Raw genomic sequence first — 27,621 nt, 5'->3', positions numbered from 1 at the left:
ACCTAAGCATGTGGCCTGTCTGTAATTCCTTAAGTCAGAATTACAGCTCAGTTATCTATGGCTGTGTAGTGGTAAAAATCAGGAGGTTTCTTAAATTAAAATGGAGACGGACTTACAGAAAGAAAGAAAAGGAAGACAATTATATCATTATAATAAAATGACTGTTTTTCTCAATGGAGTCTGGTGGCTTTGAAGAAAGGGATGCAACAGCTGTTTCACGTCATTGTTGTGTTTGATTTTTGAAACGTTTTTTCAGTGTAGCGATTCCTCCACAGATCATCAAGTCAAGAAAGACAGAAAAAATAAGCAGGGAGGTAAAGAAAGAAAACAGGAGCCGAATGAGCTAAAACCAGCACAAAGAGGTTTTACAGCCTGAACGTGACCATCACATCGTTCTCAGGGCTGCACACATGATGCAGCCGGAACACACACACACACACACACACACACACACACACACACACACACACACACACACACACACAGTACCTCCAGACCTCTCCTCAGGACTGATTACTAAAAGAAAACTAGAAGCATAACTAAACAACAAAAATTGACCTATAAAGGTCATTAAAAAATAATTCATACAATCACAAGACCTCAATCTGAAAGCAAAAGTAAACTGACAGCGCTAACAAGGGCATTTCCATGTGCATTTTAAAATACAATCTATTCTACTAGTGCTAAAACTCATGTTTATTATATGTATTATGATACAGACTACCTAAAGTGCTACACATAAACGGAAATTGTTCTTCTAACTGAATTTAGAATAAATAAAATCTCAATGGCCTTCGCTTAATACATCACTCGGTCTCCCCATCCTTTAGGTACTAAAATATAAGTGAAGGTGAACCAGTTCTTTGTGTTAGCCATTTGTTTACATTGAAATGTCTGGTAGTATATTTGTAAAGTCGTTTATCACGTCCTGAAAGTACACATCTCGTTGAGATACAACGTTAAATCACAGTTTTCGAATGGAGTTTGGCTTGACGTGTTAACTCAGAGCTTGGTCTTTGTGATTAGCTGTGTAGTTGATGGTATGGCTGTAGCAGGTTCCATATCACACATCACATGCTACAGGAAAGATTTAGGGCTATTTTGCTAAATTAACTGCTAACTAACCTTATTGTTTTAGAATTTTATATTTAGACTTCTGACATGATTCAGCCTCTCAGATACAAGAACCGGATGTTTTACAATTAGCCTTAAAGCTACAAACAACAGCCTCCTTTGAACCAGCCAACAACGTAAACCGTAGAAGAAGAGCTACCTAGCATTAGCTCTGCTAAACATAGCGGTCCGCTCTAGGATATCTAATGTTAGCGTTAGCTTTTAACGAGTCAACGAGTAATCCAACCAGGACTATCAGCAAACAGAAGCGATAGATGGTAGAATTTGTGTTTTACCTGTTATCAATGATCCCTCAGGTCATCCAGGCTTGAGCATGGCAGTCACAAACACCCACAGTAGCCTGTCAGAAGCTGTTTACTGTGATCAGCTGGTTAGCCAGCAGCAGGACCTTAGCCTTTGGGTGCGGGTTGCCAGACATCAGAGAGAAAACACGTAAAATAAGCCTTCAAAGGAGCCGCCTTTCAGTCGAGTCTTTAAGGTTTTGCTGAAGAAATCCTGTATGTTCACATTTATAACTCTTATAAAACGGGTAAAGTAGTCACTACAGGGAGTATAACAATAATTAAGGCTTTGTTTTAACTCTAGTAAGTGTTTAACTTTAACTGACCTACAGGTTCTTCTAAAACACTTACAGTCCACACTGCCCCCTACTGTCCAGTCTGCTGTATTTCAATAGAAAGACACTGGTGGTAAATCAATTATTTTAATAAAAAGGGAACTCCACTAGTTTTACACGTAAGGTGACTTTATTTTAAGAAGCACTCAGTCTGTAAAAATATGATACTCAAAAAATTAAGATGCATTTTTTTTTTTTAATTGCACACCTGCTGTGGAATAACAGTCAGATTATGTGAAGTTGGACGATGTTTTCTGTATGAACTGTGATTGGTTGATATATCCTGTCTGACACTGACCAATTTTGGTAATAAAAGCATATGCTTTTGTTTTTAGTTCATGTCCTCTGTGACTTTGCTTTATGGGAAATGTAAGATAACTGCTGCTTTCATTTGAACTAATTTTACTTCTTAACTATTTTAACTTATTTAATTTTACTTGAATACAATTCTGAGGTGCTTAAATTTAATTTTCTCATCTTTATGTAACTTTATGCCTCTACTTGACTTACCACATGCATGCATTCTAAATGTCACTTTAGTAAAAGCACAAAAGGACACACAGTCGACACATTGTGATTAACTGAACAAAAAATGTATTTTATTGGATTCAACATTTCAAAATATAATTTCAAAAGAACACGCAGCGAGCAAAGAACTGTTAAATTAGGCACATTAAAAACAACTCTGGTGGATGCTCTGAACATTTTTGCAAATTACTTTTGCTGAAAATACAAAATTGACTTGCAGTTCTTTGAAGTTTCCAAGGACAAAGACAACACTGTCATACTCCTCAGAAAGTAAAAAACTAGTTTCATTGACAGACATCTTGTGCTTTCACAAATCTTCACAGGAAGTGCTTTTTTTTTTTACATCAAAATAAACTCTTCTCAGCACCTAACAGTGTCTGGATTTACACTGAACACAAATACAACAGATAGAATGAAAACTGTACGACTGGATATCCATTCAAAACTCTACCCCACTTTAGAAATAAAACTATAAATAAAACATTAAAACTTCCAAATGAAAAGTTAAAGTTTTGAGCATCTTAAAGCACAGCGGATTACCTGACCAGAAGAAAACTAGAAAAAGGAAGACTCGTTAAGTTAAAGAGGAAACTAATTATTAGTATTTACATCCCCATTTCTTCTGCCAGGTATTAAAAGTAAGGCACCTGTAACAACAGGTTTATAACTCAGACTCATTTAAAAAGGAAATAATAGCAATAATAACTAGGGAGCGCTGTGGAGCCATTTTCATGAACTAATGCCCGGGACCTGTAAAATATCAAATTTTTCACCAGACCTGATGCGTGTGCAAAAATCGGTGAGTTTTCGTGCATGGTGAAGCCTCCTGCAATTCTTTGGATCCCGAAACAAGAATAATAATAATAATTCCTTCAATTTCAATTGGTGCTCATGCCCCATTTAAGGCTGCAGTTATGTTCATTGCCTGTAGGTGGCGATCAACATGTTTTCATCTGCAGGTCAACTCTGGCTATGCTTTCCGACAGTGAGGGGAGGAAATGAGCTGCTCTTCTGCAACGAATAAGTAGTTTTACAAACTCGGATCCCATTAGCTAAAGTCTGATGACATATAGCATCTGGGGACAACGGTGAACGTGCCGGGCGTGTAGCCAGCGGTTAGCAGACTTACTTTTCTGTGTGCTGTATTGGATACAGATGTCTGTTTATAGAGATTAATAAGAAGCTAAATCATCGTCAGATGAAGCTGATAGGAGCCGGGATGTCATTACAGATGACATTCCTGCATACGCCGCAGCATGCTGATACGCGATTGGTCAATACTACTCGACCTACAAGCGTCCTACAGACAGAAACCAGAACACTTGCTGTCACTAAAATCCACGACCTGTCTGCAGAGTCTCGTTTGCATGTAGAATCTGTAAATAGAGATTAGTACTTTTATAACTAGACAACCTGTGTAGTAATGACGGACGTCTGGTCTTGTTGCTAACTTTCATTGTTCGTGGTGGAGGGGCAGCTGGGTCAGTCATTTTTTTAAACGTAGGTTTCAACAAAAAAGGGCCTCTGTCTGTTGGGGCCTTATTATAGAATACTTTTTCTGTAGGTCTCGCCCACAGACTGTATAAAAAGATGGACGACATGACAGCTCCCTAAAAGTGAAGCCAAACCCTCTCTATCGCCCCCTGCTGACTGGCTGCAGTATAGCTCATAAAGCCCGCCTCCTCCATGTTAACAGATGGGACATGAGTCAAACTATAAAATCAAAATACACGCCCGATACATTTTTCTCAAACATGGTTTCTGTCATCATAGTTAGTTCTTATCCTGCTGATTTATGTCCAAGTGTTCATTTTTCTGACAAGTTTACTTTTAATTAGTTATTTGATGCTGTCAAAATGATGATTGACAGCTCTGTTGACAAATTTGGCTCCTGCAGCCAATCAGTTCCGGGTGAGCAGAGCGGAGGACGATCCACGAGTAGAAACGTAACTAAAACAGTCACAGTCATTGAAGTTTCCATACCTGTGAACTTTAACCTCAGACCAACACAAGAAGCTGTTCTGCTGTTAAACACGCCGGCGTGCGGGATCCTTGCTGTTTGTTCAGTAAGTTAAGTGTGTGTTTGGGTTAGCGGAAGTGGCTACGGCCGCTTCACTCGCCGATCTCCACTGTGCAGACTCTGGCTCCGTATGACGTCACCATCGCACGATGGCAGCGCCTATCGCAGGGGCTATTTTGGCATCAATTACGTACAATGGGAGCAGATGGAGACACGTTGTCTATCTATATATACAGTCATTGGTCTCGCCCCTGACAAGTATCCCATATTACAAAAAACTAAACTAATAAAACCTAAATTAAACCAGCATTAAAATCGAATTAAAACTGAACTGAAACCGCACTGCAATGGACTTAGAGTTGAGATACGACGTCTAAGAGCGAAATGTTAGCTGCACCTACATGCAGAAAATACATAAACCGCTGTTGAGCGCCGTTAGGAGCCGGGAAGGTGTTACGGTGGATTGTGTTCTGCCTGCTTTTGCTCTCCACACGGACTGGTTTTCCTGCAATACCACTCGGACTACTGCTAAACAACAGAGCACAACACTTCCCGTATCAAAATACCATCTTTTATCTGCAGAATCTGTTAATAGAGATGTTCCAGTACGCTCGGAGACATTGTGATGTGCGTGTGTTTTATAAATGAATATGAGCAGGAGGCATTCTTTCTGTCTGTTCTGCATCTTTAATAGAAGAACACCCGGTTTCCCCACAGTCAAAGACAGAAAGACATTACAGACTAAATAGGACCTGAACCCTCATTGACCTGGATGCTCGTTTGAATTTAAACTTGAACTACACCGATCGGCCAGAACATTATGACCTCTGACAGGTGAAGTGAATAACATTATCACGTTAGAACGGCCCCTGTCAGTGGGTGGGACATGTTAGGCAGCACGTGAACATTTTGTCCTTGAAGTTTGTGTGTTGGAAGCAGGAAAGTGGCCAAGTGTAAGGATGTGAGTGACTTTGACGAGGGCCAGATTGGATGCATGTCCACTTAGGGCTTCCTTAGCCATGTGCATAAGGCTCTCATGAATAATGTCTGCCATATGTTGCCAGAGCAGAATTTAAGTCCAAGTTGATCTAGTTTATTATGCTGACTTTTTGTTTGAGTGGAGCCGAGTCACGCACAGGTTTTGCTCTTTTCAGGGTCCCTTCTACGTCTTTGCAGGCCCCCAGGTTTGTTTCATTCATCAACCTAAAAATTAATAATAAATAAAAATGACTCTTTCAAAATAAAAGTTTTGTTAAAGCTGCAGTAGGCCAAATTATTTTTTTTTATATATTTATAGTTTGAAAAAAGGATTTTGGACAAACGCTAACACTAACACAAACTAATTAAAGGGTTCTTAGTAATGTGGCTGCTCGGACTCAATAACCAATCGGGGTTAGCTAGCACCTAACCAGCCAATCACAGTGTAACACCAGCACTTACCGTAAAATTGGACTTTACTGTGATTGGACAGTTACAGGCTAGTGAACTCTGATTGGTTGTTGTTGTTTTCTTAGCCATGCATTAAGAATAAATGCAGCTGTGGCCTGGTCTGGTAAAGATTTATTGATATACTTTGTGCTGCATAAGAAGGCCTACTTTAACCAGGAGAGGCGGCACCACAATCATTTACAGACGTCTCCGTTTCCTCTCAGAGCATAGAAGCACTGAATAATAATAATTTGACAAAGTTTTGACTTGAAAATGATTCAATTGATTTGAAACCTCCTTAAGCCTGTGTGCTGAGCGGTTATAACACATGAAACTGAATATGTCCACTGATGATGACGTAAGACAAGCGGAGCGGGGCCGCAGGAATCAACACAACACCGGATTGAGGGTTTCTGTCTCGTCACGTTTCCATTCACCGTCTTTAAACGCCGTCGTATCGCACACCGTGTTCATTTTCCAAATCCATTGATCTCTCTGTCGAAGCCTTCGGCGTTTTGTGTCCGACAACCTTGAACCAAAGCACCAAACTTGGAATGCTGCAATTGACCAATCAGAAGTGAGTATTCATCACAGCTGTGTAATATTTCTGTATAGCAGACCGCTGCTATGAAGAACTGACCGATACTAGGGCTGCAAACCTGATCAGAGACAGAGGAGGACTCACTCATACCAATCTGCAGAAAGTGGCGACGATTAAAGATGGTGAATGGAAAAGAAAATGTCAACAGACTCCGACACTTGACAGAGAGAGAGAGAGAGAGAGAGAGAGAGCGAGAGAGAGAGAGCGAGAGAGACAGAGAGCGAGAGAGAGAGAGAGAGAGAGACAGAGAGCGAGAGAGCGAGAGAGAGAGAGACAGAGAGAGAGAGACAGAGAGAGAGAGAGACAGAGAGAGAGAGAGAGCGAGAGAGAGAGAGCGAGAGAGACAGAGAGCGAGAGAGAGAGAGAGAGAGAGACAGAGAGCGAGAGAGCGAGAGACAGAGAGAGAGAGAGAGAGACAGAGAGAGAGAGACAGAGAGAGAGAGAGACAGAGAGAGAGAGAGAGCGAGAGAGACAGAGAGCGAGAGAGACAGAGAGAGAGAGAGAGCGAGAGAGACAGAGAGCGAGAGAGAGAGAGAGAGAGACAGAGAGCGAGAGAGACAGAGAGAGAGAGAGAGACAGAGAGCGAGAGAGAGAGAGAGAGACAGAGAGAGAGAGAGACAGAGAGAGAGAGAGAGCGAGAGAGACAGAGAGCGAGAGAGAGAGAGAGAGAGACAGAGAGCGAGAGAGACAGAGAGAGAGAGAGAGACAGAGAGCGAGAGAGAGAGAGCGAGAGTGAGAGAGCGAGAGAGCGAGAGAGAGAGAGACAGAGAGCGAGAGAGACAGAGAGCGAGAGAGAGAGAGGGAGAGAGAGAGGGCCTCTAGCCCACCCCTCCTGTATATGCATTGATTGAGGTGCGACATCTCCTGTTTAATGTAAACCTTCCTTCATTCCACGCTGGTTTCGATCGTTTCCGTACCCTACGTCTTTAACAACGAGCCTCCTCCTCACTCTGAAAACTGAATCACAGGTGAAAGATTTCAAGTTGAGTTTTTGGGGCGATGCTGCTGATGAAGACATTCAGCAAAGCAGAGAGAGGAGGCACAGCTGTATATGGCCAGTTTAAAGCGGGACAGTTATGCCTCCGTTACGCCTCGTCTTTAATTTAAAACACACGTAGGGAAATGGTGAGGCGAAGTCGAGTGTGAAGCACGCGCTGGTTGTTTACACGTCGCTCACCTTTTGCTTCCGGTGCGAACACACACACTGAGGCGGCTCGACTCCGGCTTGGTTCAATGTGAGATGGTAAAGGTGGCGTAACGCTGTGTTAAAAGGACTTATGTGTGAGTTTGGGGAGAACGGGGAATTAAAGGGAAGCGAGATGAGCAGGTTAGAGACGTCTGTGAAATAACACATAGAGACAGTTAGGTTCACTAGAGTCACCGATGAACCTAACGAGCATGTCTTTGGACTGTGGGAGGAAGCCGGAGTACCCGGAGGGAACCCACGCATGCACGGGGAGAACATGCAGACTGCACACAGAAAGGCCCACTACATGCAGCAAGGAACCCTGCCAGTAAGTGTTGTCAATGATATTCAATGTTTAAAGTGAGTTATTTCAAGCAAAATTAAACTGAAGTCATTTTTCTACTGCAGCTTTAAGTGTTTCAAGATGAGTAAAGAAAGACGGTGTTTGAGGGAGTTTCAGACACTCTCCTCTGGCTGACGACTGATCCCTTTAAACGTACGTCTGACTGACGGCCATCAGTTGGTGCAAATCTTAACATGCAACAGTAAAAAGGTGAGAACAATACCTTCTGTTTTCTTCTGTCTGTAAATAAATCCCTGTAGCCAGTTTCAAAGCATGTCTCTGATCCCTACACTTCAATCTTTAATATTATAGAGGTCAAAGGTCAGAGCACCAGTGCAACAGGCGTATCGTATTCTTGTGCCCCTCAGAGGTGTTTCTGGTTTCTTATCCTTTATCTTCCGTCGCTGTCACTGTCGCTCTCTGGGTTCACGTACCAGTTATCCTCTCCTGTGTTCTCCACAAACCACACACCTGAAGACCAACACACAGACAACCCGACAGACATGAGTTCAAAGTGTCTTTACAGCAGGTACTAAACATTTGACTTCACATTATGTAACAGTATCACTAATCACAGAAGAATGTCGGCTCTGTCAGGTGATCAGTGCCCATGGTTCTCACCGTTTGGGGTTCTGTCTTCATCGTCTTCAAAGTGCTCCATGTCGTAACTCACAAAAATATTCTGTAAAGAAAACCTTGTTAATGTTTATCTTCTCTTGCAAAGCAGCAACAACAAGAACAAAGAACTGCTCCTGACCTTGTCCCTGAGGAGGTGTTCCCAGTGTCCCTGCTGTTGTTTGACCAGTTTGAGGACCGGCTCGTTGGACTTCATTTCCCAGCAGCAGCGGTCTGCAGCGATGTTGCCATGAAGTTGCAGGTCGGCTCTGTAGGTCCGAGCGTTCACTCTGCCACTGAACACAATCAACACAGAGGTAGAGTCAACCTGAGGAAACATCACGATTGTTTTCTTCACTTCACAGAGATCTGGTTTACTGTCACAACACCGAAGTCCCTTTCAAATGAACCAGGCTGCATCAGGCTGCAGGCACACCTCAGTCTGTCTTCAGCCGGGTCCATGACAGAGTGATGGGGCATTCTTAAATTGTTATTGCTCAATTGGACAAACAAGCCAGTACTGGGCATCGGGTCCAGGAAGGCTGAGAATTTTTAACCTCTGTAGTTTGTTCATAAGCTGAAAAACGTTCAAAACAATACTAAATGTGTTTGTGCAGGAAAACTTGCTGAATTGAGACAATAGGAACCTAGAGCTAGCGCCTCTGCCAACCAAACAAGTTGCAATTTACATCCATCAGTGTTTCCCAGAGAGTGAGGAAGAGGGAAGCGGTATCCCAGAGAACGTCTCTCTCTGTGTTCCTCTGCAGAGCATGTGATAGTTAGAAGATCCTTCTCACCACAGCAGAACAAACCCGTATCCAAGGAGGAGAAAGAGGTCCACTAATCAATCATGGATGGTATCATTCTCGGGCAAATACAAAATAATATCAACCCCCCAGGCATTGCTGAACTTTGACTTTCAGGAGAGTAAGCAGGACGTGAGGGACGTCGGTTCCTAACGTCTCCTGTCCTATCTAGCAAGTCACACGTGGGCTGAGATCTGTCTCACTACAGCGCTATGAAGCCAACATGAACAGATGTTACTGAGATTTAATGACAATAAACAGGCTGACAGGATGCTGTAATCGGGGGAAAAACTGATTTTAAAACATTTCTTTGCAGACTGAAGAAGCTTTTGCCCGAACAAAGCTGAAGAGTGACGACAGAGAGGTCTGCAGGTACTAACTGTAAAGTGTCACTGCAGCAGAGCAGCAGCAGGAACTACCAGCCATGTCGTTCTGGATGAACTCAAAGTATTCTCTAACTTAGTCTCTTTCTGTGCGCACATTCTGTCCCACAGTCATTTGATAGAACTTGAAGCAGTTAAACAGCTCCAGTGTTCAAACAGCGGATTACAGAGAAACGTTGAAAATGAAGGAACTGAATGGACTTTGTGACTGAGGTTACCTGGATATATTCACACCTTTGTATTTGATGTTTGACCAGAAGGCCGGGACGCTTGTGTGCGTTTAATTCACACAAAGGCTAGCCATGCTAAACATGTACCCACTTCCACCGGTGTAAAGTGCTCCACTAAATGTTGGACCTGTAGACGACTCTGTCGGGGTGGAAATCACAGCGCTGACTCTCCGGGTTCATCAGCTTCACCGTTACAGTCACAAAGTGGGACGTCTGGTACCAGCGGACCTGAGGGTGGAAACTGAAACACAACCACAATCTTTACTTCAGATTCAAGTGTTGCTTTTGTTCCAGAGGCACTTCATATTTGTAGTTCCTGTTGTACGGTCTGGATCATCTGCCAGCGCCTTTAAAAGGGAAGATTTCTGTTTCCTTTAAACGTCCGCTCTCACATCACTAAATGACTAATAAGCACATAAAGGTTTGTAATGCTTCAGCCAAGGCCTTTATGGCTGCAATGTAATTCTTACAGTACATCCACTAAAGGTTTGTTTTAGCCACTGACAGACTCATGTTATTAGGAACATGAAGATAAAGCATCTGGTACCTTTTCGTGGAGTCATCACAGTGTCTCTCATTTGTAGTGACGACGTGCTGGCTGTTGTTTTGATTGTCACCGGCAGGCCCACCTGCACACACACAGTTATTGACATCACAACATGACATGTCGATGCTTCCTCGTGTCTGTTAGCATGTTTACTGAAGTTTAGACTTCGTAAAGATGGAATCTTTAATTTTTTACCGGGGTTAAGATGAGAAGCCGGGCTGGTCATGGGGCAAAGATGTCGCCCATATCCGATCCTGTGGATCAAAATCATAAAACTTCATGACTTTAAGTTCCCCGTGTCTTTTGTTATCGAGTACGACAGCCGGTCAGGACTGAAAAAGAACATTAATGAATAAATCATGGAATAAAAAACTTTCCTTTGGACATCTCTCTCTTGTCTACTGAAGTTCATCGGAAAGTCAGATTTTACATGTAAAGCTGCTTTTTTCAGTGATAATAACAGAGTGTTTGTTTAGGAGAGAAGGAGACATCTGTGGATATTTCAGCCAGTGGTAAAAACCTCTTTAACGAACATCAAAGGAGCCCTGATCTAAAAACAAGCGTAGCACTGAGAAACGAGCTAAAAAGCTAGCCACAGCTCAGCTCACAGCGCCTCCAGACGTGCTGTCTGCACGGGGGAAGAAACAGACTCCTAACCTGAAACAGCTTTATTCAGTGTATCTCTGATGTTACACTCTCCTCTGACACGTGTTACTTTTTAAAGTCATTAAGTAAATCTGAAATCATCCCTTCTTTGCTGCTCTAAAGCAGTTGCCGGTTGCAGCCATATTACATCCATGGCAGCTGAATTGTGCAACACGAGGTGTCGGCTGAAGGTCGACTTTTTGGGGCTACTTAAACATTGTATTGTATCAGTGCATAGACGGGTTATTGGATATATTTTAAGCTGTATCAGACTCTTTTCCAATATTTGTCAAAGTTTCAGAACAACTTGACAAACAGGTTAAATAGTTGTTTCAACATGTTTGTGACTCAGAATAAAGAGGACCTGATTGTTCCTCAGAAAAGACACAGACCTCATCATCTGCTCAGCTGACTTCAGATCAGCAGCGTGGGTGTTTCTCTCTCCAGCAGCTGCCGGGCGAGTCAGCAGGGATGTCTGATCACACACTGGAATCAGGTTCTGTTCAGCTGCTGGTGGTGCTTGTGGTACTTGCGGTGCGGGGACCAGGGACTGGATCATTGGAGACACCGGACTCAGTGTCTCGCATGGTTCGAGCTGAGGTGGGTCAGTGAGCCGACTGACTTTGGCTGCTCTGAAGGCTTCAGCCAGAACTTCCTCCTCAGCTTTGTTCCTGACCTCCAGAGATGCGAGACCATCCCCCGACCTGCAAACAAAACTCTGCTTTATTTATGGTAGTGACATCGGCTGATATATTCAAACAAGGACCCACCACTTAGTCCACGACCACGACTAGTGCCTCCTTACCCAGACATGAAGCCCGCGTCCTTGCCGCTGTGGGTCTTGCTCTCCTTGCAGAGCGCCTTCAGGAGGTCCAGATGCTCCGGGTTGCTAGCTCCCATCCCAGTGTTCAGGATCTCTGACTGCACGTTGTATTCATTGATCACAGTTTTCATACCTGGCACCTGAATCACACGGACCTACAAAAACAACAAACAGAACACAAGAAGTTCACTGGTGCTGACGGCTGGTTTACAAATACCAGAATTGCCCTTTAAACTATAAAAAAAAAACCTACCATGCGATCAACAAAAACCGTGTTTCCCAGACTGAAAACTGCTCTGGCTCGGTGCTGCAGGCCTCGGATCTTCTGGCTGATCGCTCTGGTGACCTGTGAGCCATAAAACAATCACATGACCACCAAACGACTGCTTGTTTACCACAGGAAGGACTGATTCTGCTCAAGAGCACTAATCTGATCCCTAATACCTACAGGTTTCAAACTGTCTGTAAGTTTAATCAATGACTCAGATGAACGACACAGCCACAACACAGGTGGCACACACACTAGTGGTCATGTTTTTGTGTGTTTAAGTATAGAGTGAGAAAGTTAGCAGGAAACCTTGGGGTGCCAGTCGGTCTCTTCGTCGACGGGTTTGACTCTGCAGACGATGATCTCCACGGCCTGACCTGGCAGAGACTGAAACTGCTCCGGGAGCTGGAGGAGCTGATACCATTTGACCTCCTCCTCCTTTCCCACGTCAATAAAGCGAACAAGGAGGCTGAAAAAGAGCCGGTCGCCTCTGTTGGGGACAGACAGGATCTTCACCCTGCCACAAGGAGCACAGATGCACTATAAACATGCAGCTGGGTGCCTTGATCGAGATTGTGCTGATGTCACAGGTAAAATAGGCTTCAATTCAATTTATTCATCCAAAGAAAACCAGCTGGTAGCCTTCTAGCTGCCTACTACAGGCTTACTACCAGAGCTTATCAAGAGCTTATCAAACTTTTGTGCTTTGAGTGTTTACAACATAATCGATGTTTGAATCTGCAAAGATGTTCTTTAGTTTTCATGTCTGACCTGTGGAAAAGCTCGTCCTCCTGCACGGCGTACAAGCTTCCCTCCAGCAGCTCCTTGGCTCCAGGTTTCTTGTCGGCATAGTAAGAAGTCATGTCAGACAGCAGGCTCTGGAAGCCTCCCTCCTCCTCCCTGACAATATAGCCACAGAAGACTGATGCTGTCTTGATGTAGAGAGGCACAACCTGCGAGACATGACACAGGGCAGAATTTACACCAATGGTCCTTGTGAACAAACGCTGTAGTTCTGCTTCACATCGAGGAAACTAAAATGAAAGGACATCATGAGGCCGAGTTCTGATGGTTAAAGATGTAAGCATCCTCACTTCTATCACTCCAGAGGCAGGAAGCGCTGACCGATCCAGCTGAGTCATAAACCTGTGTCGGTCAGGACACGCACTGCTGTGTCTGCAAAACACAATCACACAGAGTCAGATTCTTTTTTCTGATCTGTAATGAACAAGAGAGCGACATGTTACCAAACTGAATCTACAGTTTACAGCAACGCGTGCCATGAAAACAATCCTCTGTTAGTGTTAACAAGGTGAACCAATGAGTCCGAAATGGCATAAACCAGCTGGGTCCTGCCATGCACAGATTACACTAAGCAGCTAAATACATACAGTCAACTTGTTGTACTTGCTGTCCATGTTAAAGATAAAAGATAACAAAGAAGGGAGCAATCAAAAGAGAAGTTTATCATTAGTTGAAGACACGGGACAGCTGACCTGCAGACGCCAAAGCTCTTTATGTGGCTGCACAGAGGCCTGTTTATCTTCTGGTCCTCTCGAGCCACTTGGACCCCCTGTGCGAAGGACCGAAGCTCAGGGGGCAGCAGGGCGCTGGTTCGCATAAGGTAGCGCAGAACCCCGACTATATGACGGGTGTTGCTCTCAGAGATCAGTAGAACCGACCTGGTGAGAGGACGGCTGCTCTCTGACTGATTGAGGGAGGAAACCTTGGAAGGAAATCACAGAAAAAAAGAGTTTCAGAATCAATGTTTGCAGCTAAAAGTTCCCGCAATTATTTTGAGGTTTAATTTCTGAGTATATTTGAATGGAACGATTCTTTAGAACAGCAGTGTGTTTGTTCTCACTCGTTCGGAAAGGTTCCTGAAGTTCTCCGCCATACAGAAGAGTCGGCTGCCGAACACTTTGGGAGAAGTGGGGAAGCCGTAGTGGACGACACAAGTGGCATCTCTGATTTCCAGACACTTCAGACACTCTGTGGTGGTCACTGCAGGTTAAAGGTCACACACAGCAGAAATGAATAAAGACAGCAGCATGTTAATGTTCAGAGCGGAAACTCAGTGAATGTCTATACAGTTTAGAAACGTCTTCAGGTTGTTTTTAAAAGGTCTCCAGAACCTGTTTACCCAGAATAATATGAGTGCCGGAGCCGATGTCTTTCCTCCACTGCTGGACGACAAAGTCAAACTGGTGAGTTAACCCCTCGTGGGTCCTGAGGCAGAACGCTGACCTGGTGGTTAAAGCCTAAATTTGAAAGAGACACTGGTTACTTTCAGGAAAAACGCCCCTTTGGTCTGTTTTTCTACTGTCAGATAAAAGGTGGAAAATAATCTTCTATTTGAACATCATGCTCGTGGAGGGAGAGGGGAGGTGACAACAAGTGTTTCCAACATGCCAATTACAGACTGTAACCTAACACAGGACTTGCCCCTTCTTGTTGCTACATCTCATTCTGGTATTTTGAGGTTACAATGAGGCAGATTGGTACCTCACATTAGAACAGGTTCAAATGTCAGTCTCCAGGATTTCACAGCTTCTTTCTGCAAGCCAGAAATTCCTGATTTCGCAGCAGCTTTTTAAAATAGTTCCAATGCAACGTGCACCGTTTTTTTTTTATATCACCCACCCTGTCATGCCTGCCCGTTAGGTGAAGTTTTCTTTTATTTTTGTCTCATGTGTCTTGTCTGGTACTTCCTGTTTTATTTTGAAATCACTCACCCCTGTCTCTGTTTCAGGTCTGTGTCCTGCCCCTCCCCCGGTGTGTGCTCACCTGCTCCTGATTGTGCTCTCCCCGGCTGTGTCTCATCACCCTCATTACCTCAGGTATTTTACCCCCTGTCTTCCCATGTCTCGTTGCCAGTTCGTTTGTATCCTTGTGTCGCGTTCCAGCATCTTGTTCCTAGCTCTCGTGTATGACCTCTGACTCTGACCCTGTTTGCCTTTTGACCTTGCCTTTTGCCTCACGTCTGTTGGATACCTTAGCCTGATTGTTGACTGCCTTTTTGTGTACCGAACCTTGCCCGGCATTAAAACTCTGAAAATCTGTCCCCTGGTCTGAGTTTGCATTTGAGTCTTTCATTCTTGGTCCCGGGTTCATGACACGTCCTCTGTGAGCGACTGGGACAAACGCTCCAAAAGAGCCACCTATTGGCTGAGCGAGCCGTTTGTCACCTGACATCACTTCAGGTCGATTTCTGCGTCTGGACTCCAAATAAAATGTGTATAAACTGAATAATGCTAAAGTCAATAGGCATGAAATGCACTGCACATGCATATTGTAATGCTATCCATTAGTGCAAAGGAAAATCTACACATCAATTAACATTACTGCTGTTCTACCCTTTGTTTTTGGCTGCTGCGGTTTAAAAGCATTGATGAGAGCTTTGTTTGTCTGTCGCAGGCGGAGCATCACGAGTCGCTGGAGTTGGGAGTGCATCGAGGGGGGTAGACTCTGCTGGATTCGTCCTCAACATCCTCAAGTTTCAAAAGGACAAGTTTTCCAACAGTTGATGGCAACACACCGACAGCAGCAGGACGCTTCGTCCTCAGTCTCCAATTTGTGATTAGTGATTTTGTATAGACTGTTAGCACTAGTTTTTATTACACCTGTAGTTTTTGTTTTTGAATAATTCATCGATTTAAGAGTTGAGCAGTCGAGGCAGGAAGTTAGCAAGTTTTAAAAAGGAGATAGACTTTTTTGTTTGTAGTTTTGGCCTTAGGCTCACACTGAGCGAAGTTATTGTTATTATTGCCTTTTGGTTGATTGTAAATTGTTTCCGTCAATTGGAAATTAACTTTCCGCCTTTTGATTTGGGAACCGTACATTTTGTGCACTTTTATGTTGCTCATCTACAATGTTTGAAATCAGCGCTGACACAGTAAAAGGTGCCCTCTGATGTTTATTCATTACAGACCTCAGGGAATCAATATTCTGAAGATCACAGAAGTGAGTTTGGTGACGTAAATTAATTCACGTGGAGGGAAACAGGATGATTGGTCAAATTTGCAGAAAAGTTGCAACAATTGGTCGAGTTTGCTTGAATCCACAGAAGCGCAACTTTGCAACTTCCTGGAGGGACTGAAATTAGTTTTAAAAATCGGCCCTACATTTTCAAGATTTCAAAGACTCAAATCGCAGGAATTTAAAGAACAACCGTATCCGTCGTTTCACCTTGAACACGTCTTCAACCTCCTGAGCAGAGTTTGCAACGATCAGAGTCTTCTGGCCGACATCGGGGTTGAAATCCAACGCACTCAGCAGGACTGAGACCTTATTGCTCTCTAGAGTCATGAGGATGATCTGAAGGAAGAGAATTATTTACTGAAAATGTGATCAGACACGAGAACGTTACCTTGAAAAAAGGAAAAGTTCTTATTTTGTTGACCAAATATTTCACGGTTTAATAAATAATTGAAGGGAAAAATGATTCAATTGAACCTTCACAAACTTGTTTCCTAAAACTAAGACTGACCTGCTGAACGTTACCATACAGGGCCACCTCCTCAGGGACGGTCATGACAATGTTGGGGTATGGCATGTGATTGGCTAAGAACCCCTCCATGTGACTGGTCCATCTTTTGGCTACAGCAACAAGCTGCTGGGGACAGGAAGCGTTCTGCTCGCTGCAGGTCACCTTCTGGAAATGCTGCAAGATGGTCGCCATCTAGCAGGAGAAAACTCATGTTCAGATTAGAGTCGCCGCCATGCGCTTGTCTGCCTCCACCAACTAGTCAGGTTGAAGTTACATTTCTGTCTGTGTAGACTCGAGATGTTGGAGTTATCAAACAAACGGTATTAAGTGAATGTTTTGGTGACATGAAGTTAATACTATGGTGGCATGTTTGATTCCAGTGAATAGTTTCCAGTGAGAAATCTGCTGCCCTCACTTAGAGACTATTTTTCCAGAGACGGACAGAGTATTGATAAAGAGCTTCAACACATGATGGAATTATCATCACCTGAAGTTCAACATTAGCAGATCAAAGAGCTCGTTGTGGATTAGCAGAGGAACAGGAGGCCTCCTGTCCTGGTGTCACCCAGTGAGAGGAGGTGAAGAGGGTGGATTCATACACGTACCTTTGGGTCTAAATCAGTAAGAACTGGATTGGAGTGACAATATGAAGCATTATGCTGTCACAGTGAAGTTGACCTTTCACCTTTTGGGTATTAAATGTCATCACATCATTTTAAACCTATTAGAAATGTGTGTGAAATTTTGTCATAATTAGCGCATGAATTGTGTGTTTTGTGAGGTCACAGTAACCTTGACCTTTGACCACCAAAATCGAATTAGTTCATCCTTGAGCCGAAGTGGAGAATTGTGCTAAATTTGAAGAAATTCCCTCAAGGCGTGTTTGAGATATTGCGTTCACAAGAATGGGACGGACAGACGGACGGACGGACGGACAGCCCAAAAACATGACACCACCGGACACAGCTGTCGCCGGCACGGAGACATAAACACTGAAACAACTTCCTGGAGATACCCCGGAAACAATCTCGGAACACATCTGATGACAGTTTGACCTCTTGGGGCGACAACCAACGTTTTGGTGCTTTGGTGTAGGATATCTGTTTAAGTGACATCAGATGATTCTTCTTTATGGTCTGAAAAGCAACTTGAGACATGAGAATGGAGTTGAAGTTGATGGACAACTTCTATGACTGGATATTTACCTGCACTCATATGCAGATATCAGTTTATAGAGACTAATAAAAAGTAAACTAGGCGTCACAAGAAAGCCAAAGGGTTCAAAGGTTACATTTCTGCCAATGTGTTCCACCTCTTTTGCTCTTCACACAATTTGTTTTCCTGTATAGAACCGAAGCTCACTCAAAAGTGATGAGTGTGTGAAATACATAAACCAGAACGAGGACTGTCTAATTGTGGAAAGTATAGTGCCGACCACATCACGTTATCTCCAGGTAGCCTGTTAGAAGCCACTGCTCAGTGTGTATGATGAGCGGACTGTCACCTGGTCAGGAGCGAGAGTGAAGAGCTGGTCGGCCTCGTCCAGCACCAGGTGATACAGACGCATGAACAGGAAGCAGTGGCAGGACAGCAGACGGACCAGACTGAAGGGCGTGGTCACTAACAGAAGGCCTGGTGGGAGAAGAATGTGTAATATAACACATGATTAGTTTGAAATAATCCCACAATAAACCACAATTTCCTATAAACACTTCACAACTTAAAGGTCAAAAACTGACTGAGATTGTGCTCACATTTTTTGGGGATCTTGACGTCCTTGGCCTCGTCCTTGCCGACGCCGAGCAGCACGACGGCAGGGTGGAGGGTTTGTGTGACCTTCATCTCCTCCAGCAGGTCATGCACGGCCTGGACCTTCTCCCAGCCTGGACACAGCAGCACCGCTATGGGCTGGACACAAACACACCAGCACACAAAGGGGAGATCTGAAGGTTAGAACAGCCTCCTCTGAAAGGAACCCTTACAAAACTAAACAGTGAAATGATGGCACTGTAAAAGAGGAGATGGAAAAGAAAGAAAAACATGTGCTCTACTTTTACATATTTCAAGATCTAAATGAATAAGTAAAAAAGTTTTGGAATCACAACAGTGCATTGTTTAACCCTGCTGTCTTGAAATCGTTACTTGCTGCAAAGAAATCCTAACAGGAAAATGTGCCCGTGGACAAAAACAGGACTTTTGCTTAACAAGGGAACTGCTGGTCTGCCGCTGCCTCGATCAGCAACGTCAAGTGTTGCAACAATTAGGTTGTTGATGTAATTGTTTGACTTTGGTGTTTGACATTGTTAGTTGTGATCCATCCATCATCTACACCGCTTATCCTGTTCAGGGTCGCGGGGGCGCTGGAGCCTATTCCAACTGTCATTGGGTGAGAGGCGGGGTTACACCTGGACAGGTCAACAGTCAATCACCGGGCTGACACAAAGAGACAGACAACCTGTCACACTCACACGTGAAGTGAGAGATTTGGACTGTTTCTGGTTTCTGTTTCCTCTGTAATAAAAAGGTCTGTCTCTGTAGGGATCCTTTCTGTCATGTTGTCAAGACATTAAGAATAAAATCTGAGCCTGTTAGAATAGAAACAGGAGGACGTATTTTGAAACATTTGCCCCAAAGGATTACATTACAGCTCTTTCAGTCTGCTGGAGCAATTCCAAAACTTTTTGTACCCATTATTTACTAGGATCCCAAACTACGTAAAAATAGGCCCCAGGTGAAAAAAGCCCTTTTGTACATGTAATAAATGCCTGATGTTGATGACTCACGCCTGAGCTGGAGGTCAGGGAGGTGAAGATGGAGTTGAGCAGGATGTGGGTGAGGAGCGGGGCGAGGTAGCCGAGCGGCTGGTCAGCGTTGGGGGAGACGATGAAAGTGTGGCATCCTCGAGCCACAGCTGGCCAGCTGTAGCGGTCAGCCGGAGACAGACTGTACAGCTTCCTCTGGTACACCTGCAGGCAGACGGGTGGCTATGTGAGTCCCCTGATGAAGAATGTCACAGACTATTCCACCCTACTTTCTAAAGGTCTGACTTTATTATCAGACTTAAATCTATCAGTAATCAGCCAGGACTGTCACTGACACTGCCACCCAATCAAGATCTTCCTGATACCTGGAGAGTGGCTAGCACCTGAAACTGTTTCAGCTGTAGTTGGAGGAAAATCCACCGAGCTGTGGACAGGCTGTGGTGGCTGCATTATTTACCATCATCATGTTTTTCAGCTTCCACATGAGTCAAACATACGTGGGTAGTATCTATGCCTTTCTTGCTGAACAGTTTTGAATGTTCCAAGTCAGGTGGTGATAAAAAAAAATACTTGTAATTCCAACAAATCCTTATTTTAATGGCTCAAGTAAGTAAATAACATGTACTCATGAGCAGAAAGTAGAACCGTCTAACTTTAGCACCCTGACAGGACAGTGCAAACAGCTAAACATTACACTCTGTGTTGTTCTGTTTGCAAGATGCTTTTCTATAACATAAACTCTGTGACATTCCTCAATATTCAACCATGCAGTCTGATTCAGTATAACACTAGTGTAAACTTTCCTTTGACTTCAAAAGTGCCATAAAAATAAAGTTTGCATACTTCACAAAAACCTTGTTAGTAACTCACACCACATATGACATCAGTCACAAACTTAAACTTACAAACACAAACTTATTTACATTTTTTAACACCAATGTTGGAACATTTTTATGAATACAATTTTAGTAACAACTTTCAAAAATAATATGTACTGTGACGCATTACTGAAGTCTCCTATAATCTCGTTCTTATTTCAGCTTTTTGTAATTTTATGACTGTGTCCCAGTCCAGCGGCTGCAGCCTTCGAAGGACGTATTTGAAGGCCGATGGCGTCACAGCGTCGGTCAAAGGCTGTCCCAATTCGGAGGCTCCTTCAGATGCAGCCGACAAACTTTTCCCGGGCCATGAAGGATCCATCCAGTGCATCCTTCAGCCCAACGTGTCCCAAGATTCATAGTGCGCCAACTCAAACGAGATGGAGGACTCTTAGACGGCCAAGGAATACACTTTAAAATATAAAAGTTGTTGGTTTCAACTCAATCGAACAGCTAGAGATACAAATGTTAACAAAAACAAAACAAATTATCTTTAAAATAATAGGTTGAGCCTAGGAAATCCTCCTTGGATTAGACCGTCTCAGTTCAGTTTCGGCTTGAGCGTCTACACGGGCTACAGATGACGGTGCCTTCGTAGACCGCCTCCTTCGGAGGCTGCAGCTCCTGAATTGGGACACAGCTTAATAGCTTCAAACTCAGAGCATGTTCTTGTTTACCCGGCGGAGAGTGTCGGTGACGGGGGCATCATCCAGGCTGGAGCAGGGCTCTACTGGATCGGTGGAATGAACCAGAATCCCACTCCTCCTGGGATCACTGGGAACAAACTGAGGACCAGCAGGCAGCAGGAGAAACAAACAGGAACGAGTCAGCAAATATGGTGAGAATCATCCTAACATCTACATCCGCTGCAGTGCATTCAGGCATCACGAGACACATTTAACAAAGCAAAAGCCACACTTTTCTTTCTCCTTAAATGTTGCCTTGCATGACCGACACATCACCAAAGATAGGATCAATGCACCTCAATGGGAAAAGAAATCATGAAACTTCAGGGAACAGAAGAAGAAAAGGTGCTTTTTGTCCCGGTATCAATAAATGCTTTTTAGACCATCATCTACGAACTAAACTGACGTGTATTTACAGAGAGCCAACATGACGGAGAATAAACAGTCCTGGGTTGCCTTAACCACAGCCACCAACAACTTTTACACCACAACTCTGAGCAGATGCTTCTGCAAGTTGAGAAGGAACATGGAGAACACACCTGATTGTCTGCAGCGTCTGGATCGCAGCTCAGACGCTCTGGGTTCAACCACTCCAAAAGTCTGCAGGGGACGAAACCGTTTTAAGACCCAGTTTAAAGTGCCGACATTTTTTCTTTCACAATGAAGTCTTAGGCTGAGATTTGTGTAAACCTGACAAACCACCAGATGTTTAAGTTAGTGTACTTGTTAGGAGACAAACACTCCTGTCCTCTTTCATCTTTCCTGAATCTGATGCATTGACAACATATCACTCTGTTTGTTTGTGATTGTTTGGTCTCACCGTGAACAGGCCCAGTCCTCTTCACTCCTCCACGTCTTCTCTGCTCCTCCGGACTCTACTGATTTACTCAAACTGAGCAGACCGGGTGGAGACATCGACTCAGACACATAAATGAAATGTCCACATTATCAGAGTGCGTCTGTTTTGCACACTTCATCATATCTACTTGGATTCATGTTGAACCTGATATTTAATGGGATATTTATAGTACCTTGTTTCTTCATCTGCAAGATATTCAGCGTACACTTCCTGTCCTGTGCAGGTGCTGGAGGCTGCAGTCGTCTCTTCAGGTCCACAGTCCGTTAGCTCCTCGTGCTGACTGACCTGTGAAACAAAACAAAACAGCTTTTGGTTTTGGATTTGTTCCTCAGGACAGACTGACTGAACTGTGCAGGTACGCACAACAATAAAGTGGGCAGAAAAGAAACACAACAGACTGTGGGTGTGACCAAAGAGAGGGTCAAAAAATGATGTTAGAAAATGTTGAAATATTATGATAGCTTCAATACTCAAAATGTTTCCCTTTAGCTTGACAAACACTTCCTGTGCTGTCTGGTACTCACAGCTGGAGCCTGCTGGTGGCTGCTGCCAGGATTCAGGAACTTCTGGAACCTGTAGAGTACAGGAAGTGTGCCGTCAGTATCAACTGGTGATATTAAAAACACGTTATGTGTATTGTTGGTTTCAGCTGTTCACATCGGAGGTACTGTACGTGATAAAGGTCAACGCTACCTGAACAGGCGGAGTTCTTGAATCAGAGCTGCAGCCAGAGACGAGTCTGTCTCCTCTGACGAGTCACTGAGCACGAGAGAAGCTCAGTTAACTTTACAATTAAAGAACTACATATATTATAAGCAACAGATGCTGCAGCTGTTCTGAATGAGACGAAGCTCACCTCTCTGCAGCAGCGGCGTCTGAGCCGCTGTTTGATTGGCTGACAGGAGACAGTTGTTCTTCTGTGACCTTTGACCTGCTGCCGTCCTCACAGGTCTTCAGCTCATGATGTCTCTGAAGGAGTTCAGACATCTGAGGTGAGAGCGTGTGAGAGTTTACTGCAGTACCGACAGTAAAACAGTGAGCAGAGCTGCTGACCTGAAGTGGAAAGGGAGCTGTCAGCCAATCACCTGCTCCGCCTGCAGCCAGACCTTGTGACATCACTGAGGGAAAAACCATGTAAGAATGGCGCAGATGTTTATCAGAACACAGTTTCACTTCTGACTGACAGATAACTGTTAGAGTCCAAACTGCTGCGTCTCAAACAGTTCACGATGTTTGATAGAAAAGAGTTACTTGACTTAAAATGGAGGACGGAGAATAACAACGTTAACACAAATCAATTATTCCATACAGTCAAAGGCTTTTGTACATGTTACATGTTAGGTGCTCAAAAATATGGAAATGTAAGCATCTGCTAGTACATGACAGTAAAGGATAACTCCACAGGAAACACCATCAAAGGGACCAAGTCAGAATCATTACAATCCTGATGAGCCGGTGGTTTATGTCATCAAGGTGTGCCTGTAGCCTAAAATCAGGTACACACTTTCTATTGTTACTTTTCCAGACTTCTTTGTCGACTTTTAAGCATATTTCAGAGTACACATAGCAAAGTGTTTATTATGTAAATACAAGGTCCTAAAATCCAACTCTGATGTTTGACATGTCGAATGATGTTACACAAAGTTTGAGCCTAGCTTACTTTTCCTGCCTGGCATCCTGGCAAAAAGTATATCTATTATATCTATAATCATCCAGTCCTGGATATTTCTGAAAATCTGATTTCATACTTTTCCTTACTGACTCTGGACCCTGTAAAATGGATAAATATACAGAAGGTTCAGATGCAGACCTTTTTCCTTTAATGTTTACATATGCAGACACCCAGCGTAAACTAGCAGTGACTGCTGCGCTGTCCTTGTATGTGCTGAGACATGTGACTGCCTGTGTGTTTACCAGGAGGCGGTTGTGCCTGTGCTGTGGGCTTGATTGCAGCTGTAAAGAGGGTCCATGGAGGGTTGCGCTGGGTTAAGATGTCAGGGTGCAGCATGATAGGGCATGGATCCACCTCGTCCACTTGGCTGCCATCTGCTGACTCTCTGATGAAAAACGCAAACTTCTTGACCACCAGGTCGTGGTTCACACAGACCTGAAAAGACATAAAAACCCTGGTGATTCGTTTCTAGTCATTTAAAGATAAAAGCTCTGATAGACTGCACACGGAAATGAAAGTTAAGACGAAACACAACTTACATTAAATGTCTTAATAGGAGACTGAATTATGAAAAAAGGAGCAGATCTTTTGCAAGTATTTATGCATGTATTTTAACTCTTTTTCTGAACCAATGTGATTGGAGTCAAAGTTCACCTTGATGGGTCCTACAGTGAGGTAGAGCTCGACGGAGGTAGAGTCTGACTCCAATCCAAGCACCACAGCCTCTGTCTGAGTAGAAACTGGTGGAAGAGAGGAAAGTTTGAAAATGACTCCTCGAGACTGAAATTAAGGTTTCACTGCACCTGCTGTGTATCTGACTGTGCTACAGCGGTTCAGTATAAAAAGCCGCTGTTGTTGTTGTTGGGATCTCTGTATATAAATGTATACTGAAGTGAGAGCCCCCTCAGCAGGCTGAGCTAATGGTTCTATTTCCTAATAACTACAGCATCTGTTTCTGCACTATGCTGTATAAACAGAGCTGTCACAATGGCAATAATGCAAAACTATTGACGAGCCATCACCAGGGGATGTCAAGCCAACTCCAAAACTGCAGTTTTCATGCTTTTTTATGGGGCTCTGCCTTTCTAATTTTACATTTCAATATACATTAAATGATTAAAAAAATTCAGAATAAAAACAATTATTAAGAGTGTAATTTCCTGCACCGCCTCACAAGCACAGATTACACTGCACACCACATTGCTGTAGCACCATAAATCACAGCAGGGGAAAATCCTTCACCGCGACAGCCCCATCATACAGGTCAATATCAACATGTAAACCGATACTCGTATATACAATCAAACTGTCACAGGATACTATCGGCTTCCCGAGTTTAAGGCAAATCAAATCTACAGGAAAAAAAAGAAAACTGCCATGTTGGTCACCTCGCAGCAGGCTGTGCAGGTAGAGTGTAGCAGAGCTGTCCCACCGAGTGGATGAACTGCAGAGGAAAAAAATTAAACATCAAGTTTAAATATCACAGCACAAAGATCTGTTACCTTCACAACACACAAACAAGGTGTTGTGAGGAGATAAAGATTTGTAAACCACTTCGTAAAGATTTTTGTCTTTTACATTTTTAAGGCCTAAATAAACACTTCACAAATCCTTAAACATTTCTGTGGTAAAGAGTGAGCTTGTCCTACACGAGCGCTGCCTTCCCCTCGACGATGGGCACTCGCAGTGTCGCTGGTCTGATTCCCGCCAGGTGGAACCTCCTCACCCAGAAAGGAAGCTGGAGGAAGTTCTGCTCAGCGACTCGGATCCTGATAAACGATCACAGACAAACATCATCTATCAGGTGAAAGTTCTTTGATGTGATCTTGGTTTATTGCTCTCAGAGTAAATTTCATGCCCCCACAAAAATGTACATCGACAAAAACTGCCTACCAATAAAAGAAAAGTCTCCCTATCAAATTCAAGTCAAATGAGAGTAGTTCAGTGTTGCGGAGGACGACAGGTTCTGGGCTTACTGGTGTGAGGGGACGACGAGTCGTTCTCCGTGGTCTACCAGGAGGCAGCGGACATGACTGGACACCGAGTCCATAATGATGGACTCTACCACAGCCCGACACCACCACTTCATGACCGGCCAGTACACCACACACACCTGAGAGGATAAAGGGCAGCCCATAAGGCAGGGTGATAAACAAGGGGGATTTTGACAGGGGATAAAATGTATGTCAAACTTTGGGCAGGTAGTCAGCCTGCAGTGCTAAGCTTGCATGTCAAATGTTCTCTGCAAATGCTAGACATTGAACATTTTTAACACGACTGATTTTGCACTTTGTCAGCCACATTGAATAATTGCGCTCCCGCTGCAAACTTTGTAAACAATGAACAGAAAAAGAAACATCTCAAAAATGCAGTGTTCCCAAAACAAGCTGAGTGAAGGGGGGCAAAAAAGAACACAGACTTTAAAATGTGATGTTGACAACTTTGGAGTTTGATAAAAAAAAATTTAAAAAAATTAATTAAACCAATGAGCCGTCTGGTTTCTTCTAGCCTCCTTCATTGGTCCTTCTCCGAGCTCCACTGCCAGGATCAGGTGTGTAAAAACCTTGGTGAAGGAAGAATGCAGGTGTTGCTTTACCTGTCCCTCCTCTATTGACCTGGGCTTCAGCTTGCGCAGGTCTTGAGTAACGTCGTGGTAGAAAAGGTTCATCTGAGCGAGCAGAAGGTCGTACTTCTCTGCCATCTCTGAATAACCACCAGGACCATGGACAACACGGCCCCAGAGGCATGATGGGTTATCAACCTGCAAAGGCCAGAAGACATGTTTTACAGAGGCACCACCAGAACGGGGTCAAATGCAGATTCACTCTCTGGTCATATAATTTTCAGTCCTATAATATTTGTTTTGTTCCATTCTAACCTTTTACAGCAATATGGGGGAAATGGAACGCCTCCCCAAAAGATGAGAGGCTGTTAGAGAAGTATATTAATGCCGTTAACAGCTGTTTGGCTACATCACTCTCTTTAAAGTCCCTTTGACAAAAACATCATTTTACCTACTAGAAAAATGAGTTGTTGGTCCATCAAAGCCTCTATCAGTGAGTCTTTTGTGTTTACACAAACATTTTGTTGAAGCAGAGACAAACCAAACAGTAAAGTCACACAATAACTAACACAAACCAACGAGGCAGCTCCACGCAACGGTTTTTTTTTTTTGGCACTGACTGGTAACATTCGCTTTAATTAACGTATCAACCGTTAACGTTCGCTAATGTTCGTGAGGAGTTATGGAAAAGCTCACTTACCTTCAGAACTGATATTGTCAGAACCATTGTTCGTCGATCCATTCTACAACATACATGTTAGAAAAAAGAAATTAACTGACTCTATTGCAGCTCCGATTAACAGCTAAAAGACACATAAGGAGCCACAGTGAGAGTGAAGCAGACATTTGCACTTGTGACCGCCGCATGTCAGCTAGCTAGCTACCGCTAACGTTCGCTAACCGGCGATATGATACACAATACTCGCTTTAGTTAATGAAAAACTGACATTTAAAAGTACCTAGATGAAACGGAATTTTAATTTCTCTTAACAATTTGTGTGAGTTACCTTTGCTTCATTTACATACAATTCTATCTGTAAAGTAGCTGTTGCAAGCTTCTGGATCGGAGCGGTTGGTAAATCAGAAATGCTGGTGCACTTCACGTTCTGACCGATAGAGGTCACTATGGAGACACCGGGTACTCCCGAGGTCAGGGGCAGGCTCTGCTGCTACCCCCCAACCCCCCCTCCCTTTTTTTTTTTTTTTTTTTTTTTTTTTTTAAATCTAATTTATAATATTTTATATAATAGTTATAGTAATCTTAAAGAGATTATAGAGACTGCCATGATATTCTTAAAGGCCCAAGTTACAGAAAGACTATGCCTAATTTGGCCTTCATTTAATGCTGTTACACTGAAATCATAGCTAAGCATTCGTTTTTCGTGGTAGAAACAGCGTGTCATACAGCGGGAAGTGCTGTTTTCATTTTATTACTTTAGAGTAGAACAGGAGAGAGGCTTTCATATAATGGCATGAGGCTGTTCTCTATTTTCCCTTTCTCACAAAAGTATTAAGATATATCAGGCAGGTAAAAAGTGT

General features: G+C 43.5%; 2 protein-coding genes across 2 annotated transcripts in view; both read right to left on the bottom strand.

The window, feature by feature from the left end:
- ankrd27 (ankyrin repeat domain 27 (VPS9 domain)) overlaps positions 1-1,479 on the bottom strand; it is a 28,259-nt gene extending 26,780 nt beyond the window's left edge. The window contains exon 1 of the mRNA XM_069686431.1: positions 1,410-1,479. The gene's annotated coding sequence lies outside the window, so the exon portion shown is untranslated. The remainder of the gene's footprint in view (positions 1-1,409) is intronic.
- Positions 1,480-8,247: 6,768 nt separating this feature from the next.
- tdrd12 (tudor domain containing 12) lies at positions 8,248-26,809 on the bottom strand. Its single transcript, XM_069685978.1, has 35 exons — positions 26,783-26,809; positions 26,116-26,280; positions 25,496-25,632; positions 25,169-25,288; positions 24,908-24,963; positions 24,174-24,259; positions 23,762-23,954; positions 23,610-23,617; positions 22,704-22,816; positions 22,541-22,606; positions 22,372-22,420; positions 22,020-22,132; positions 21,809-21,880; positions 21,528-21,588; positions 20,980-21,087; positions 19,446-19,628; positions 18,417-18,570; positions 18,167-18,294; positions 16,663-16,854; positions 16,362-16,490; positions 14,317-14,434; positions 14,038-14,177; positions 13,670-13,899; positions 13,268-13,349; positions 12,945-13,126; positions 12,483-12,690; positions 12,159-12,251; positions 11,888-12,060; positions 11,475-11,786; positions 10,633-10,691; positions 10,438-10,519; positions 10,018-10,131; positions 8,614-8,767; positions 8,478-8,538; positions 8,248-8,327 (listed from the first exon to the last, which is right to left on the bottom strand). Exons 1-35 carry the CDS (start codon positions 26,807-26,809, stop codon positions 8,248-8,250), a joined length of 4,248 nt encoding a protein of 1,415 aa, XP_069542079.1.
- Between the last annotated feature and the right edge of the window lie 812 nt (positions 26,810-27,621).

This window comes from Semicossyphus pulcher, unplaced genomic scaffold (genome assembly GCF_022749685.1).
Source record: "Semicossyphus pulcher isolate SPU_LCO1_2020_fin unplaced genomic scaffold, fSemPul1.0.p SCAF_8, whole genome shotgun sequence".
Taxonomy (NCBI): domain Eukaryota; kingdom Metazoa; phylum Chordata; class Actinopteri; order Labriformes; family Labridae; genus Semicossyphus; species Semicossyphus pulcher.
Note: the sequence above shows the minus strand (reverse complement) of the source record. Positions and strands in the feature narration are given on the sequence as shown.

Coding starts and splice junctions, on each gene's coding strand:
- tdrd12 (XM_069685978.1), bottom strand. CDS start 26,809: ATGGTTCTGACAATATCAGTTCTGAAG. Junction 26,281..26,782: donor TGACAATATCAGTTCTGAAG/GTAAGTGAGCTT, acceptor TGGCCTTTGCAG/GTTGATAACCCATCATGCCT. Junction 16,491..16,662: donor TGTATGGTAACGTTCAGCAG/GTCAGTCTTAGT, acceptor CTCTTCCTTCAG/ATCATCCTCATGACTCTAGA.